This window comes from Misgurnus anguillicaudatus, chromosome 7 (genome assembly GCF_027580225.2).
Source record: "Misgurnus anguillicaudatus chromosome 7, ASM2758022v2, whole genome shotgun sequence".
Lineage (NCBI taxonomy): Eukaryota > Metazoa > Chordata > Actinopteri > Cypriniformes > Cobitidae > Misgurnus > Misgurnus anguillicaudatus.
The window spans coordinates 39,653,788-39,670,581 of record NC_073343.2 but is presented as its reverse complement, the minus strand read 5'-3'; the positions used below and the strand labels follow the sequence as shown (position 1 = coordinate 39,670,581).

Here is a 16,794-nt window from a genome sequence, read left to right as displayed (position 1 = left end):
AAAGCTTCTGTATGGTTTCTAAGTATATAGTGCACATGTTATAGTATATAAAGGGCCAGGGCGTTAACCTTTAGATCGACTGTGTAGGTATCAGAAACAGCACAAAGGTACAGTATATGCTTGAGAAGTGTGAGGCCTTGTAACAGAACAGAAGCAGCAGAAGTTGGCACATTATTTATTACACAATCCTAGTAAAGGCAGTCTGGAGAAACTAGAACCTTCAGACAGCTAGTGTAGTATCTATCGTTCTCTCTCTCTCTCTGTTTCTCCTCACCTTCTGTCATCCCTTCCACTTTCTCCAGGTGTCTCCTCCTTCACTTCTATTCCTCCTTTTAATAATTCATGGGAGGTGAGGACTGTAAGACTCTCTCTTCTGACAAACAGCATTTCTCTTTCACCGGTGTCACTAGAGCTGCTTTGAGTCTTCACGTTGTGCATATATCTGGTCAGAATGAGTCTGTCTAACAAATACAGAGAGTCGTGGTCTTTATTTACACTTAATGTTGATTGTCATGGAGGGAGGGGTGGGAATGTGATGGCCAGAACTGATTTTAGAACAGTTATTTGAACAGAAACAGGGCTTGATCTCAGTGTCTGCGTGTAACTTAGAGCCTTGTTGCATCTCTCCCCTGCGTAATGTCTCTCACTTTTTATAATGCCTGTTTGCATCGCGAAAGCCCATCTGGTGTATACACACACATACGGTACATGCACACATGGGATAAGAAAAGAAAGAAGAAAAGAAAGGAAATAAAGGAAGGATAGAATAAAGAAAGAATGAATGAAGGAAGGAAAGAAGGAAGGTAGGAATAGAAGAAAGGAAGGAAGACAGGAAGGAAAGAATGGAAGGAAGGTGGAAGGGAAGGAATGGAAGAAAGGAAAGAAGGAAGGGATTGAAAAAAGGAAGAAAGATATAAAGAAAGGAAGGAATGGAAGGAAGACAGGAAGGAAGGAAGGGAAGGGATTGAAAAAAGAAAGAAGGCGGGAGGGAGAGAAGGAAGTAATAGAAAGGTATTAAGGAAGGAATAAAGGTACTGAGAAAAGGAAGGAAGGAGTGGAAAGCGGGTGAGAGAGATGGAAGGAACAAAGGAAGGGAGGTGAATGGGAGGGAGGGAAGGAATGAAAGTAAATAAATAAGGAAGGAATGGAAGAAAGAAAGAAATGAAGGAAGGGATTGAAAATAGGAAGAAAGATAGATAGAAAGAATGGAAGGAAGGTGGAAGGGAAGGAAGGAAAGAAAGGAAAGAAGGAAGGGATTGAAAAAAGGAAGAAAGATACAAAGACAGGAATGAAGGAAAGAAGACAGGAAGGAAGGAATGGAAGGAAGGGATTGAAAAAAGAAACAAAGGCCGGATGGAGAGAAGGAAGGAATAGAAGAAATTTATTAGGGAAGGAATAAAGGTATTGAGAAAAGGAAGGAAGGAGGGGAAAACGGGCGGGAGGGAGGGAAGGAAGAAAGGAAGGGACTTGAGAGGGAGGGAGGTAAGGAATGAAAGTAAATAAAGAAGGAAGGAATGAAAGAAAGAAAGAAAGAAAGAAAGAAAGGAAGGGATTGAAAATAGGAAGAAAGATAGATAGAAAGAAAGGAAGGAAAGAATGGAAGGAAGGTGGAAGGGAAGGAAGGAAAGAAAGGAAAAGAAAGGAAAGAAGGAAGGGATTGAAAAAAGGAAGAAAGATAGAAAGAAAGGAAAGAAGGGAACGACAGGAAGGAAGGAATGGAAGGAAGGGATTGAAAAAAGAATGAAAGGCGGGAGGGAGAGAAGGAAGGAATAGAAGAAAGAAATTAAGGAAGGAATAAAGGTATTGAGAAAAGGAAGGAAGGAGTGGAAAGCTGAAGGGAGGGAGGGAAGGAATGAAAGTAAATAAAGAAGGAAGGAATAGAAGAAAGAAAGAAAGGAAGGAAGAAGGAAGACAGGAAGAAAGGAATGGAAGGAAGGGATTGAAGAAAGGAAGGAATGGAAGGCAGGAGGAAGGGAGAAAGGATGGAAGGAAGAAAGAATGTAAGAAATAAAGGAAGGAAGGAAAGAATGAAAGAAAGAAGGAAATAAGAAAGAAGGGAAGGAGGGAGGGATGGTAGGAAGGGAAAAAAATAGAAGGAATGAAGGTATTAAAGAAAGGAAGGAAGGAAGGAAGGAAGGAAGGAAGAGAAAAAGGATGGAAGGAAGGATGTAAGAAAGGAAAAAAGGAAAGAAAGAAGGAAGGAAAGAAGAAGGGAGAGAGGGAGCGAGGGAAGTTAGGAAGGAAGGAAGGAAAAGAAGTGGAAAGCTAGGGCTGGAGGGAGGGAGGTAGTTGGAAGGGAAGGAAGAAAGGAAAAAAAGGAAGGAAGGATGTAAGAAAGGAAAAAAGGAAAGAAAGAAGGAATGAAAGAAGGGAGAGAGGGGGGAGGGAGCGGAGGGAAGGAAGGAAGGAAGGAAGAAAGAAATTTGAAAAAAGGAAGGAAGGAGTGGAAAGCTAGAGGGAGGGAGGGAGGAAGGAGGTAAGGAAGAAAGGAATAGAAGAAAGGAAGTAAAGAAAGAAGGAAAGAATGGAAGAAAGAAAGGAAGAAAGGAAGAAATGGAAGAAATGAAAGAAATGATGGTAGGAATGAAAGAAAGGAAGGGAGAGAGAAAGGATGGAAGGAAGGAAGAATGGAGGAAAGAAAGGAAGGAAGAAATGGAAGAAATGAAAGAAAGGAAGGTAGGAATGAAAGAAAGGAAGGGAGGGAGAGAGAAAGGATGGAAGGAAGGATGAAAAGAAGGAAGGAAAGATAAAGGGAAAGAATGGAAGAAAGAAAGGCAGGAATAAAAGAAAGGAAGGAAGATTAAAAAAGATAGTGAGAGAGAGAGAGAGAGAGAGAGAGAGAGTGAGAGAGACTATTCTGATCTTTAACACTGGACTCTTTGTGTTCAGTCCCTGGCACTACACAAATGCACACACACACTAGCGCGCGCGCACGCACACACACACACACAGATATAAAGTGCGTTTTGGATTGGAGAGCAGTGGTTATTGGATGAAAGGTGAGAAGAGATCAGTACGAGGAAGTCAAGCGTGTGCTGGATCAGTCAGACAAGCTCATCTCTGAATTATCAATACACTGACAACTAAACATCAATAACTCCTCTCATGTCCGCCTAAACTCCTCAAATATACTGTTTGGCACAAGCCCCTCTCTCTATAAACACACACTCACACTTTGTAAACCCGAGCGCTGTCTGTGATGTTTTTATTCATCAATGAACAGTCACTTCACATGCCAAACAGCAGAAATGCTTGCAAACTGCTCCGGAAGAGATTACTCATTGAAGCACACTGCTTTTATCCCAATACACATACTTTGTTTCAAAAATAGTATGTCAATGAGTTTTTATTATTATCAAAATTAAGAGTTTTTCTTGTTTTTTGCTATTAATATAATCCCTTCCACATCAGTCAAGTTTAAGTTGAGTCTTTTTTACTCCATTAGTTTATCCTTAGCCAAAACATGTGGGTCAACATGTAGCCAAAGCTGCCAAAGAAAAATGCAAGATAAAGGCACAATATGTAAGATTTTCACAACTAGAGGTCGCTATTTCACAATGACATCATTAAGGAAAATTACAAAGGAGACAAGGGACGAGCTATTATACAAAATAGGAATTTCAAATTCTTGGGAACTTAATAATGTAAGTACACAACTCCACGAAATATATCACACTGTGCAAGTGTTTTTTGGAATACAAATTAAATTGCACCACGCCAGGCCACTGCATTTCCTGAGAAAATAAAAACTTTTAAAAGTGAAAAAGCATTCATTTGTTCCATGCAGACGCTTTCCAAACAAAATCAGCCAGAGACCGAAAGAGAAGATATTTATCCTATAGAAAACATACCGGCCCAGAACAGACACAGGAACACAGCCGTAATGGAACAGTACGAGATAAACAAACAATGCAATCAAAGTAAGAAAATATCCATTAGTGATTACCTACATTAGCACATACTTACTGAGGCTATTTCCAGTGTATATGCGTGTGTATAGTGCCGTATGAAACTGCCGTGAGTGCATGTCCGTGGGTAATGACGCGTGCAGGTGCACCCAAGACGATTCAGCACATAACGTAGATGTGTTTTGGAAATAGTCACAATATGGGAAAAGAGTCATTTGTGTAGTTAGCTCTGTTCCCAAACCTAGTGAGCTGTCTACCTAGACAAAGTGAAGCGACACATTAACACCAAAGTCTATTGGAATCAATTATTGGATTCGAGACTATCATGTGTGCATCTAGTTGTGTGAGATGGCTGTTGCTGCTTATGTACAGTAGAGCATTTCAAATCTACATCTACATCTCTGTTAGGACATTAAAATACAGCTACCTACAGTATGCAGACAATAGACGGCAAAAAAACAAAACAAGCCCACTCGGGTTTGAACCAGAGCACTAAAATGTATACAAAAAGAAAATTAAAAAGAGGAAGAGACAAAGAAAGGGGGTGGGCAGGAAAAGGCACTGTGATGTTGTGATTCCCATTAAATACCACCTGCTCCGGCACCATAAAACAGCAATGTGTCACACTCACACACAGCTTCTGTCGCTCTACCAAAACACAAGCGTCTGCCTTTACACTCCTGACACACGGCAAAGAGTCTCGAAACATCCGCGTGCTTCATCACAAAGGAACAACAGAAATCGAGGAGAATTCTTGACCTTTCCTGACAACAGAAACGCAGATGCGTTTAGGTGAAGCTGTCAGAACAAAGTCCAGGTCACATTTACACCAAACATAAAGGAAAAGAATTTTATATTTTGTGTATATTATAGGACCATTAAGATCAATTAAGCAACCATGCATTTGCACTAATGACTGTAATAAAAGTAAGAAATGTATAAAAAATAGAGTACTTTATTTCTGATAACAAGAAAAATAAATAACAAGTAGATTACCTTAGTTAAAGCGTATCAAAAACGACACTAACGTTACTGTTTACTTCCTAATTTATACCTAATTTATATGTTAACTACAGATCGGCTGCTAAACCTCCCTTCACATAGCATTGATCCATGATCGCCATCTCCCCTTGTCTTTAGGAAGCCAAAACATTTTTTATTTTCAATGAGGTATTTGGTCCAGAGTTTGGTTTAGCCACTAACCAGACCATTAAACACTCACAAACCGGAAGTTAAAGGGATACCCCACTTTTTTTAAATATACTCATTTTCAAGCTCCCCTAGAGTTAAACATTTGATTTTTACTGTTTTCGAATCCATTCAGCTGATCTCCGGGTCTGGGGGTACCACTTTTAGCATAGCTTAGCACAATCCATTGAATCTGATTAGACCATTAGCATCATGCTAAAAAAATAACCAAAGCGTTTCCATTATTTTTCTATTTAAAATTTGACTGTTCTGTAGTTATATCGTGTACTAAGACCAATGGAAAATTAAAAGTTGCAAAAAAATATAGGAACTATACTCTCATTCTGGCGTAATAATCAAGGACTTTGCTGCCGTAACATTGCTGCAGGAGGTGCAATGATATTACGCAGATTTTACACCGAAATAAAAGTATAGTTCCTACCCAAATCGGTCTAGAAAATCGCAACTTTTAATTTTCTCTTGGTCTTAGTACACAATGTAACTACAGAAGAGTCCAATTTTAAATAGGAAAAATATCAAAACCCTTTGGTTATTTTTGAGCGTGATGCTAATGGTCTAGTCAGAGTCAATGGATTGTGCTGAGCTGTGCTGGAAGTGCTAGTGCCAGACCCAGAGATTGGCTGAATGGATTCCAAATCGGTAAACATCAAATGTTTAACTCTAGGGGAGCTGGAAAATTGTCCAAAAAAATTGTAGTGTCTCTCAAAGTTTCACCCTGATGTGCAACCAGGACAAAGCACGTGCGTCCCATGAAACTGTCTATATCCCACTGATAATTTATTCATGTATATTATATTGCATTTCTGTCAATCCTTCCAAAAGTTACATAATGCACCTTTAATAAAAATGCATTAAATGCCATTGCTCGCTTGGTCAAAATCCACATAATTAAAACACAAAAAACACAGAAAATCTTTCATAGCTGCATCTGAGGAAATACTTCACAGACAATGAGATCTTCACATGCAGACCAACAGATAACAATACCTCATAAACCTCAACTTTTTAACTCTAAATGTTAACATCTGCAGGGCAGCATGCCTACAGGAGAGGAACATGAAAAATGTGGCTAAAGTCGGCTTTGATCAGCGAGCACATTAGCGGGTGTTAGATTAGACTGAGATGTGCTCAGCATGTCGCTGCGTGTTGAAGGTGCATGATCCAAACGAGACGCGTAAACACACAGATGCTTCCCATGAGCCGAGAAATAATCACAATGTCGAAAAACTGATAACAATTATTGCTTTTTGACAGGTAGTATCTCTAAAACAAATATACGCTGCGGCTGTACATTTGCCCACGCACAAAGACATCTCGCATACCATGCTGCAGAAACACCAGTACGCCATTTCCAACCCACCCAAATGTCTTTCTTTACAAGCATGTATTGAAGAAGCAGAAAACAGGCTGATATTTCCTCACTTCTTTCCTACTGTAAGATATGACTAATGTCGGGGTCAGCGCGCCGATGAGAGGGAAGATTAGTTGCGACCTTGAGCGTGACCTCCGCAGGTTTAGAAAGGGGGGAGAAAGAGGAAGAGCTCGCCGATATTTCTCTCGTCATTAGGGGCCGTTTCCAGTACCAGGCGGGGTGGAGGGGCTGGATATTAATTTCATTTCTTTATGATTCACAATCTGTTCTTTTGAAATATGCCATATGCTCGGAGCAATTGGAGGATGAAGAGTGTCGGATTCAGTTCGATAAAGAACGCCTAAATGAGGCTGATTTACGCTCTCTGCCTCGCGGCTTTTCGCTTCCCCCCAGCGCACCGGCCCGGCCCCGACATACGCGTTTAACACGATCACACGTACAGTGCTGATAATACGCCGCAGGAGAGAACCTCGCAAAAACTAGCGTTGAAGCCCAGTACTTATTTATTAGATGAGGTGGGCATGCAATCAATACAGAAGTCCAAAATCAGTTTGTTTTAATCATGAACAAACAATACAGGCCACTTTATCTGGGACTAATATAAATTCATGGACTGTAAACAGGGCGAGCTATTATCTCTCCTTTATTTTTCTTCTCTATGGTTTCTCCAAAATGAACTTTAAGAGGAACGCGCTAAGGCTGTCAAATCCATGAAAGGACAAAGAGATTGAAATGGAAGACAATGATCTAATCTAGCTTGTTATATTATAATATTCAACTGAGATTTGCTAAACTGGTTTAAAGGAATCGAAAGTCACGAATCATTTGAAATGAAATCTTACCGTCTATAATTCATCATTGCACAAGAAAAGGCAAGAATTTTTACCTTTACAGTATCTAGTGCGCACACAACAAACTTACTTTATACAAGTGAAGCCGCTGTTCCTCTGACATCATCAGATCGTGGCTGTCAGTCACTATCGATTCCATGTCCATCAGCCAATCCCAGAGCTCCTGGTAGTCGGCCTCAAACTCTGATAGGCTGAAAAAGAGCAACGTGGGACAATTAATAACTTTAGCTGAGATTAGCAGAAGTCTCTTCCCGTTCACTGCTTCTGAGGCTCAGGTGAGGTCTAGAGGGGTTGTGTACGGACATATTTTACCAGGTGAATATTTGACAAGCGGAGGTAATTACACTAGCCGGTTAGCGGGTGGTGCGTGGTGGGTAGGTGAAGCGTGAAAAGAGCCGGAGAGCTCGAGGGATCTTTAACCTGAGCTCTGAGTGACAGCTCGTGAGCCAGAACATCTTAATTAAACATGACTACATCTCCCCGTTCCTCGAAGCCGCCGTCAGCTCTGCATCAAATGTTGTAATGAGGACTAGTAGTGAATGCGCATACGTTTACAATACGGCTAAAATAGGCACAGATGCACATTCACCACACGCGCATAAACAAACAAACAAACATATTAGCGTCTGAGCTTTGCTTAGCTTTTCGCCTCAGCAGGGCGGCAGCATGTTTATAAACATTAGCCTGGAAATCGTTTTGAATCTGCGCAGCTTTCCAGCACCCTGACAGTTATGTCAAACTAGCACCATTTTCATTTCTTCTTACGTATACAAGGGATCCTGAATGACAAAAAAACGATGAATGAAATTACACAAATAACGATCAAGGGGGGTGGAAGAGAAATCGTTTTATTTCAATTCAGAGCAGGCACAAAAGAAACGGGAATGTGGGATCGAATGCTAGCGCGTATAGGGGCGGTTAGCATTTCCAGGCAAATTTGCATTTCCAAGCAGGCGCTGATTAAACGCAACGACGTCGGGGAATTTGTGAAAATTTTATCTGTGTTTGTACGCGAGACATTGATCAGAACAAAACGGCGAAGACAGCAAATTAGAAACAGTCAGATGTGCGCAGAATAAGTGTGAAAACTCCCTTAGGCGCTGCGCTCTACGATTGATATTAAAACTCAATATGCTCTTTGCCAGTTAAACAGACAAGCATATTTTTGTATTCTTGCATACTGTATTGTTTTTCGTACCTCCACACTAACATAAATCTAAATGCTTGTAAAACAAGCTCTCGGGCATCCAAACAACATTAACAACGAATAACAGAAAACAAGCATGCAGGAGAGAAGATGCGAGATCTATTTAGCAGACGTGCATCATGGGATTCTGGTCTGTCAGCATCATTTTCTCCGGCTTGTTTTGGGTTGTCAGCACAAGCTGTACTCCTGTCCTACCAAACATGAACTTGAGACTATTCGAGTACCTGAGTGAATCAAGCAATACCACGTCTACCTCAAAAACAAGTGACAAAACAGAAATCGCATTTTAGCATGAAGATTTATGTATATTTTAAGACTATTTCAATTTTTATTTGTTTTCGTTTTATGACAATTCAACATATTTTCCTTGCAAATTCTCATCAACAGTAAGATTAAAGGTAAGTTTTCTGTAATGCTCTTTATTCTCAGTAATAGTTCTCCATTTATTCTCATTACTATAATACAGTAAAACTACAGTACAATATAATCAATAATATAATTACACTCCAAAAAATCAAAAAGGGACGAGCCCAGACGTTAAGTTAGTTAAATTAGCCCAAACATTTTTTTATATTTGACCCAACAATGGGTTAAAGCAACCCAGCACTTTGGGTTGAAACCAGTGTTCGAATTGAGGGGGGCTAGGGTGGGCCCGGACCCCCTATAAAGCATACAAATATAAATGGGAGGGTCCACTAGTTTTTATTAAAATTAAAATAGTGCATGAATTTTTAATTCTCATCCTGCGCTGCCACAAAGCGATACTGTCCATTATTTGTTCCAAATTCGCAATGAACGAAAAGATAATCCAAAAGATTTCTTTCTGAAATAAATATTAACTCTCAAGAGCGATGTTTTCTGGAGGAATTGACAGAAGAGGGAAATGTCTCTGCGTGTGGATTATTTTCACCTCGTTGACGGTAAGAATCTTTAGTTATTATCTTTATTATTATTTCACACTAATTTGATGGATAAAATGGTTTGGTTTGAGTTAAGGGTAATTTAGGGTTTCCTTGAATAAAACATTCCAGGGCCATCAAAAAATTTTGATTCAGGATCACATCTTACTTTGTGAAATCACGGCGACCGTTAAATTACAACCCAACATTGTTGAAAATTAACCCAGACCATTTGAAAGTAAGATAATTACAATGAAAAATGTATTTATTATTTTGGGTTGGGTTGAATTATAATCTAAGTATGTTATTTATTGGAATTTAAATTCAAATGTATTTCTGTGGCACTTTTCATAATTGTGAATCGTTGCAAAGCAGCTTTACAGTAAATGGGTCAATGATGTGACGTTAATTAATTTGTGTCCATATGGTTCAATTAAATGTAAAGGGGTTAAATTTTAAAAATAAATTTGCGGATTACTTGCATACATTCTCTTTTTTGAGGACCAAGTCTAAAATTTCTGGTATTATTTCATTTTGAAAGAATATTTGGGGAATAATTGCAAAAATGTCAATGTGGTGTAACCGGTCTGTGTCAATTGGTATAACTAGTATTTTTTTTAATGAAAATATCAATATATTCATAAAAATGTGGAATTACATATAATCATCTAGTTTAGTGTAAAAAAAATTTACATACATTTTTACAATGATTATTTAGAAAACAGAGCATATGTCCGGACAAATATTACAAAAACGCGTTCAAATTTACATTTAAAAATAACTAATCATTTTTTTATATATATATAATTATGCTTACATGCCATCAAAGTGGATAACATATTTAATATTTTTCATTCTTTGGCGCAATTGGCGGTTACACCATTTTCAGGTCCATTCAGTCTTAACTTTAATAAAAATGGTTCAAATGTAACTTTTTATTGCATAAAATTAACATAAACACACTATGTGCATTGAAATAAACCTGATGCATGCTTTTAAAACAAGTTTAAAAAAATTATTTTCTCATCTTGGCAAACTGTTTTTGTCACTGACCCAAATACAGGAATATGAAATATAGAATAATAAATGTAATGTAACCCTGGACCACAAAACCAGTCAACAGGGTAATTTTTTAATTAAGATTTATACATCATCTGAAAGCTGAATAAATAAGCTCTGGTGCTATTGATGTAAGATTTGTTATGCTATATTAGCTGAGATAAAACTACTTGAAAATCTGGAAACTGAGGGTGCAAAAAAATCATTATTGAAAAAAATCACCTTTAAAGTTGTCCAAATGAAGTCCTTAGCAACACATATTACTAATGATAAATACAGTTTTTGATAAATTTATGGTAGTAAATTTACAAAACATCTTCATGAAACATGATCTTTACTTAATATCCTAATGCTTTTGTGCTATGACTGGTTTTGGGTCACATACATGTATGGTATTATTACCAAATTGATCGCTCTCATGAGATTCTCCCACCTGTCCTAATCTCTCTCTAGTCTTTAGTCTTTTCTGTCCAAACCCTTGTGTACAGAGCATTACATATCCACCTAAAACCAACTCAACCAGATCAACACTAGACTGACACTCCTAGGAGACCGAAATAAACACCTCTCCATCTCCCTTTCTTTTCAAATCCATTTAACATCAACGCAGACACAACGAACGGGGGGAGGTTTTCAAATTCATCATCAGACCCAGCAGCCCACTTCACCCTCGAGCCTCACCGGGAAAGGTTGGCGAGCTATACTGACACACCTCACATCTCATATGAAGTGACAGTTTTATAGAAAGAGCCTTTTAATTTACGGTGCTAATCCCTTGCGCCTAATGCAGAGGACTTAACATCTCCTTTCAATCGCTGTCTGTTATGTTTCTTTTGTCTGTTTCGTCCTGCAGAGGGTTTGTGATAACTGAATGGCAGACGTCCCGTCTGTATCGGATGAGAGAGGCACTGGAAGCCATTCGATTCGACGGCTTCTCCCTTAAGACATGTTTCCATGCAAAGGTAAGGGCCAAAGAGTCAAAACAATGAATCCTTGAGCAGGCAGGCCATCATTAAAATTCAAAGGATCATTATGGGTTTTTTACCGCAAAATAAATCATTACAACCAGAAGCTTAAAAGGATTAAAACGATGTTTGAGTCAAAGCCAAGTCGAGCGGTCCGGCACGGACTCTACGGTTAACGCTCAGGACTCTTACCGGATCAGGAGAGAGAGCGAACAAATGGGTCTCCGAAAGGAAGAGATTAGTCATTTTAGTAAAGGAAAAAACAATAATGGTTTCTATACAAGGTTACAGAAGGACTTGCATTAAGTAGCATTAGAGAAAGGTTACATCAAGTCCTTAAAATAGCCCTGTGGATGAAATGGCAAGATATGTGCAGAACAAAACGCCCAAGGCTAAAACAAAAATGCCATTTTACATATCAATCACAAAACCTCTTATGTGGATGTTTCTTGGTCAAAAATAAGATGCATTGCGAACCAAAATTTGATGCATAAAAAACACATTTTTGTAAAACGTCTTATACCTGTTGGACTTGGACATCCGGGTGAAGTCAATACATCTGTTGTTGGGACAGTACTGTTGACTCTTCAGTTTAATCTTCATCTGATCCAGAACATCTTTCTGGGCCTCACGATGGCTTTGTAAGACCTCTACCTGTTGACGTGAATACAGACGTGAGTATAAAAGAGTGAGAAACCATTCACATCAATTCAAAATATTACATTAGAGATTACTGCAACGCCCTGTATGAAAACAATAACCTCAACGTCATTGATCCAACTTCAAAAACTATTAAAAATAATAAACCATCAGAACTTGCAAAACTAGATGTCTACAGTTTCAATCAATACGAACGCAATAAAGAGGCGCTTCTCTCAGTTTTAGAAAGCGTTTGTTTGCTTTAAGAAGCGATTAGGGGCACTTTTCAAATCAGATTGGAAAGAAATATGCATTTCTGCTCGGTGCTTGACAAAATTGGCTACATTGGCTTGACCGAGATCAGCTATTGTGCAAAACACGAGGCGATAAAGGAGCAAAGCCAATAAAATCTTCAACAGACGGCTTTGATTTTTTGCTCATTTCTCAACGCTTTATGAAGCGCGCCGGTTTGCATTCTCCAGTGAGTGCGTGCCGCCTGCTCCGCAGATGCCTCGAGAAAGGTCAGACGTTTCCATGAATGTAAACTGGTCCTCAATCAAAGCTAGCCTTGATAATAAACAAGCGAATCAACAGAAAGATGTCACTTTTTCATTCCATTTATTGGGCGGCCATCAAACGCCGGGCTCGGGCGCTTTGCTCATTTGGGAGAAATGAAATGAATCTAACTAGGAGCTCTAGAAAATTAGCGGCGAGTTCTCCACTCCCTCCTCGGAGGAATTTGCTTTCATTTGCCTTCATTTTTGATTCACTCAGCTCGCGCGCCGATGCCGTGTCAGGATCCTAATTACTCAATCCCAGCAGAGCGGCTTACACACGCAATAATAACCGATGCCCACCTCCGACAAAAGCAATTTCTGCATGCCACCTTGAGCATAAGGACAGTTCGGCCCAGAGCGGAGCTTCGGTTTTGCATCGAGGACGTGGTTGTAATTCCCTCCTCTTGTGCCTTGTCTGTGTTTAAGAGTCATTGGCATTGATCTTCACCCCTCCCCACACAACCCAAACTGCAAGACCGACTAGAATCACCTTTTAGTATTAAAAATCAAAGTTGTAATCTATAAATGCATACGTTTGGGCTATGGGAAGATATTAACCTAAACTTGAAGAAACCGTGAAGAAATCGAGATATTGTTGAGTATTTGTCTTCTTGTGTCATACTGCACTCGAGAGTTTACCCACAATGGCGTGCAAACAGTGTGAGATAGCTTTCATAATCTCGAAACAGACAACCCCCGCAAAAACACGACTTAAAAGAGTTGCTTAATTAATTTTCTTATAAAGTGTGGAACAGCGAATAGCACGTCGCCCACCGCGCCAACAACAGGTCTTGGCTTCCCATGCGACCTCTTTCTGAAAGCACAAAGCCTCCCGCAGATGCCGTAAATAACCCCATGAACGGACAACACTGTGGCTAGGCTGGATTTCCCGGCATCTCTCCTCCTGCACTGTTTAAACTGAAGCTTATTCAGATATGCAGACAGAAGGGATTTGCGTGTGAATATTCTGTATTCTTATTTCAAACAGAATCATTCAGAAACCTCTCAAGCCGTCTCTCGCTTCCACCGTCAGGAGCTTTAAACTGCTAATATGGCAGGAATCGATATAAATTCACTTATTTGATGAAAACTTACTCTCGTCCCCAGAGTGAGAAAAATAGTCAGATGTCGGTAAAATCTGCTGAAACGAATCACTTTGAGCTCTTTTGTTTACATGTCTGGAAATTTCCACAGCTCCAGATCTTCAGGGATGTGCTATGATATTCAACTGCCAATCAGAAACTTCGTCATGTTATGTATCGTGTCTGAATATTACATAAACCACTGTTATTACAAATATTACATTATCGGTAATTTGCACAAATTGGGCCTCATTTATCAATCTAATGCTACATACACACCAAACGCAGGTACTTAGATTACTCGCGGGATTTAACTTCGTGTCATGCAAATTTTTCGTTCGAGCTGAATATTTTCTATTGGGCGAATAGTGCGTGTTTTCGCGGCAAACATGCTGCCCATATTGCGTCATTCGCATCGCCCCACGCAAGGATGCGTCTGATTGCGTTAACTTTTTATGTTATCTACTCGCGCAATTTGTTGAACTCGCATCTGGTGTGAACCCACAGAAAACCTGCTACCAAGTCTCACGAAATTGTGTACCTATAGTCACGTAATTTTTTGATTATTTTCATGATACTTTCACGACAGGGTTTCCCGCAGCACTTTTCAGTTCGGGTGGCCCACCTAAGCTGGGAAACCCTAGCACCTTAACTAGGTCGTCCAAAAAATTATTTCGCTGCACAAAAGGCCGTCAACTGCATCTCGGAGAATAGCGTGGACGCGCTTCACACCACGAGCGGGCACGCGCACCACATGGCCGAAATGAGAGAAAGACATGGTCCGTCACTGTCTGGAGGATAACTAGCCAGTTGATAAAACATTTAATTCATGAATAATCTAGTATCTGTCAAAGTTTCTTTAAAATTTAGTTTTATTTGAGTGTTTTAAATAAAAATATTTTCATCATGATGCGTATGCCCCGCATGCCCCTGGCCCTGCCCACCCGCACAACCCTACCACCTTAACTAACAAATTTTCTGTGGGAAACCCTGCACGAATTTCCGAGTTTTTTTGTGATCGTATCACAAATTTCTGTTTATGTGTCATTGTCACGTATTGGTTACTCAACTGCTTTTTCCTATTTTTAAACAATTGTCGCTTCGGTTTAGGGTTAGATTTGGTGTTTGCTTTAGGATGTGACTTTAAGTTTGGTTTATACTATTTTTTCTGATTAATTTTTTAACATTTTAAACCATTGTTGCCTGGCATTAGGGTTAGAGTTGGGTTTGGATAAGGATGTCATTTTATGTAAATCTAACCTGAAACCGACGCGACAATGGTTAGAAAACAGGACAAAAAAGTTGACCAACCAACACGTGACAATGACACATACACAAAAATTTGTGATAGTAAAATTCGTGAAATTTGTGACAGTGTCACGAAAAAGAATAAAAAATTATGTGACTATAGGTACGTAATTTCGTGTGACTGGGCTGAACATAGAAACAAGCGCAGACCCGTGAGCAAATATCATCTTACAACAGCGTTTACGACGTGTGATTAATGTGGCGGATGAAAATTTGATGGCATCTGTTGATAAATGTGGCGGATGAAAACTATCTTAATTTAAATATTACGCCCATATAAATGAAGCCTCGAGTTCACAACATGAAGAAACGTAACCCGGACACGGAAAGAAACGTCTCCATGGATACTGAACTTTGACCTTTCAAGTAGCTTGAAAACCAATAAAAAAGGAAGTTGGGAAATTCAGTTTAGAGCCAGATCACTGAAGACAAATTTATCTTATAAATGCCAACCATGTAATTTTAATTATTTTAATTATTAACTTAAGTATTATAGTATAATTATAATATAATAGTGTTTTTAGACTTAATAATTTTAATGATGAAATATTTTGCATTAATGCATAAAAATATAAATATATATAAATGTAAATAAACCATATTGTATATGTGAATTTCATTGCAGGTTTTGCACATAACAGTGTAGGTAGAATAAGTAAATGAATGACAAATCGTAAAAAATACGTTTGTCTTTCTTTTCAAACAAACTGTTAAACAAAGTCTAATTTTTCATTTATTAAACTAAACGAGAAAACTATTTATAACTTTTTCTGGTTATTCCTTTACAGATAGGATATTAAATGGGTAATACATACATCTTAATGCTAACTCATAACTTGCGTACATACTGTAAGGGGAAACCTTACGTGAAATTTGACACGGCTCACGTCCATACTGGTAAATGCCAAGTCTTGCGTGTAAACAACCGTACGCGCAATTTTCTGTCATACGCTCATTTCATAAATGAGGCCAATTGTGAAGCTTAAAGAATAATTGGAGAAAATGTGTGACTCTGCAAGTGAAAACCAAGCTAAAGTCATTTTTGTGATTTACTGTTTTCTACATAAAATCATCCAGCATAATGTAAAGAATATTGTGGGAAAATATAATCTTGATATCTTTAATATTGACTGAGTAAGCTGATGTCAAAGATTAAAATCAATAAGTGAAATTGAAGTTTGATGCTCCAAATCTCCAGATTATAAGATTATTGGATAAAATCTTCCTGAACCAAGAAGCAAAATCAATCCAAAATGAATACAATACTCATTATCTTCAACTAAAAGTCTAAATTATTTTGAATGTCTAACACTTTGACAGGTGATTTTTGGATATAATCAAAAAGGCATTTTTATCAACCACCAACTTTACCAGGGAGAAGTTGTGTCAAAGTTTAATACTGAAGTTTGTTAAAAACCAAACTCCATGGGTAAGCAATAGAAATAGTGATGCTTGACTTGGCAAACCCCAGTAAAATCCCTCTATTTTTAAAACTGTTTTGTACCAAAGAGAAACAGTAATGAGAGAAAAACATCAATGGTCGTAAAGTATTAAAAGCCCCATCAGGCAAACAGATTTTTAGACTAATTCGCCTTCATAAGCGAGACGAATGCTGAAATTTTACAGATTGTGTTTTAAAACTCTGCACTAGAGGCAAACGATCACAAACACGACGACGCTTGAGCTCTGAAGCACATGTGTTTCACATACAACAGGAGGAAAGAATTCATCGGGATCA

General features: G+C 38.7%; 1 protein-coding gene across 2 annotated transcripts in view; it reads right to left on the bottom strand.

Annotated features, from left to right (window-relative positions):
- The window catches only part of akap6 (A kinase (PRKA) anchor protein 6), a 167,901-nt gene that overhangs the window by 57,129 nt on the left and 93,978 nt on the right, over positions 1-16,794 (bottom strand). For both annotated transcript variants that reach the window (XM_055171832.2, XM_055171831.2), the window contains exons 8-9: positions 11,994-12,124; positions 7,411-7,531 (exon numbers count right to left, since the gene is read on the bottom strand). In XM_055171832.2, coding sequence (XP_055027807.2) covers positions 7,411-7,531; positions 11,994-12,124 — 252 coding nt within the window. The remainder of the gene's footprint in view (positions 1-7,410; positions 7,532-11,993; positions 12,125-16,794) is intronic.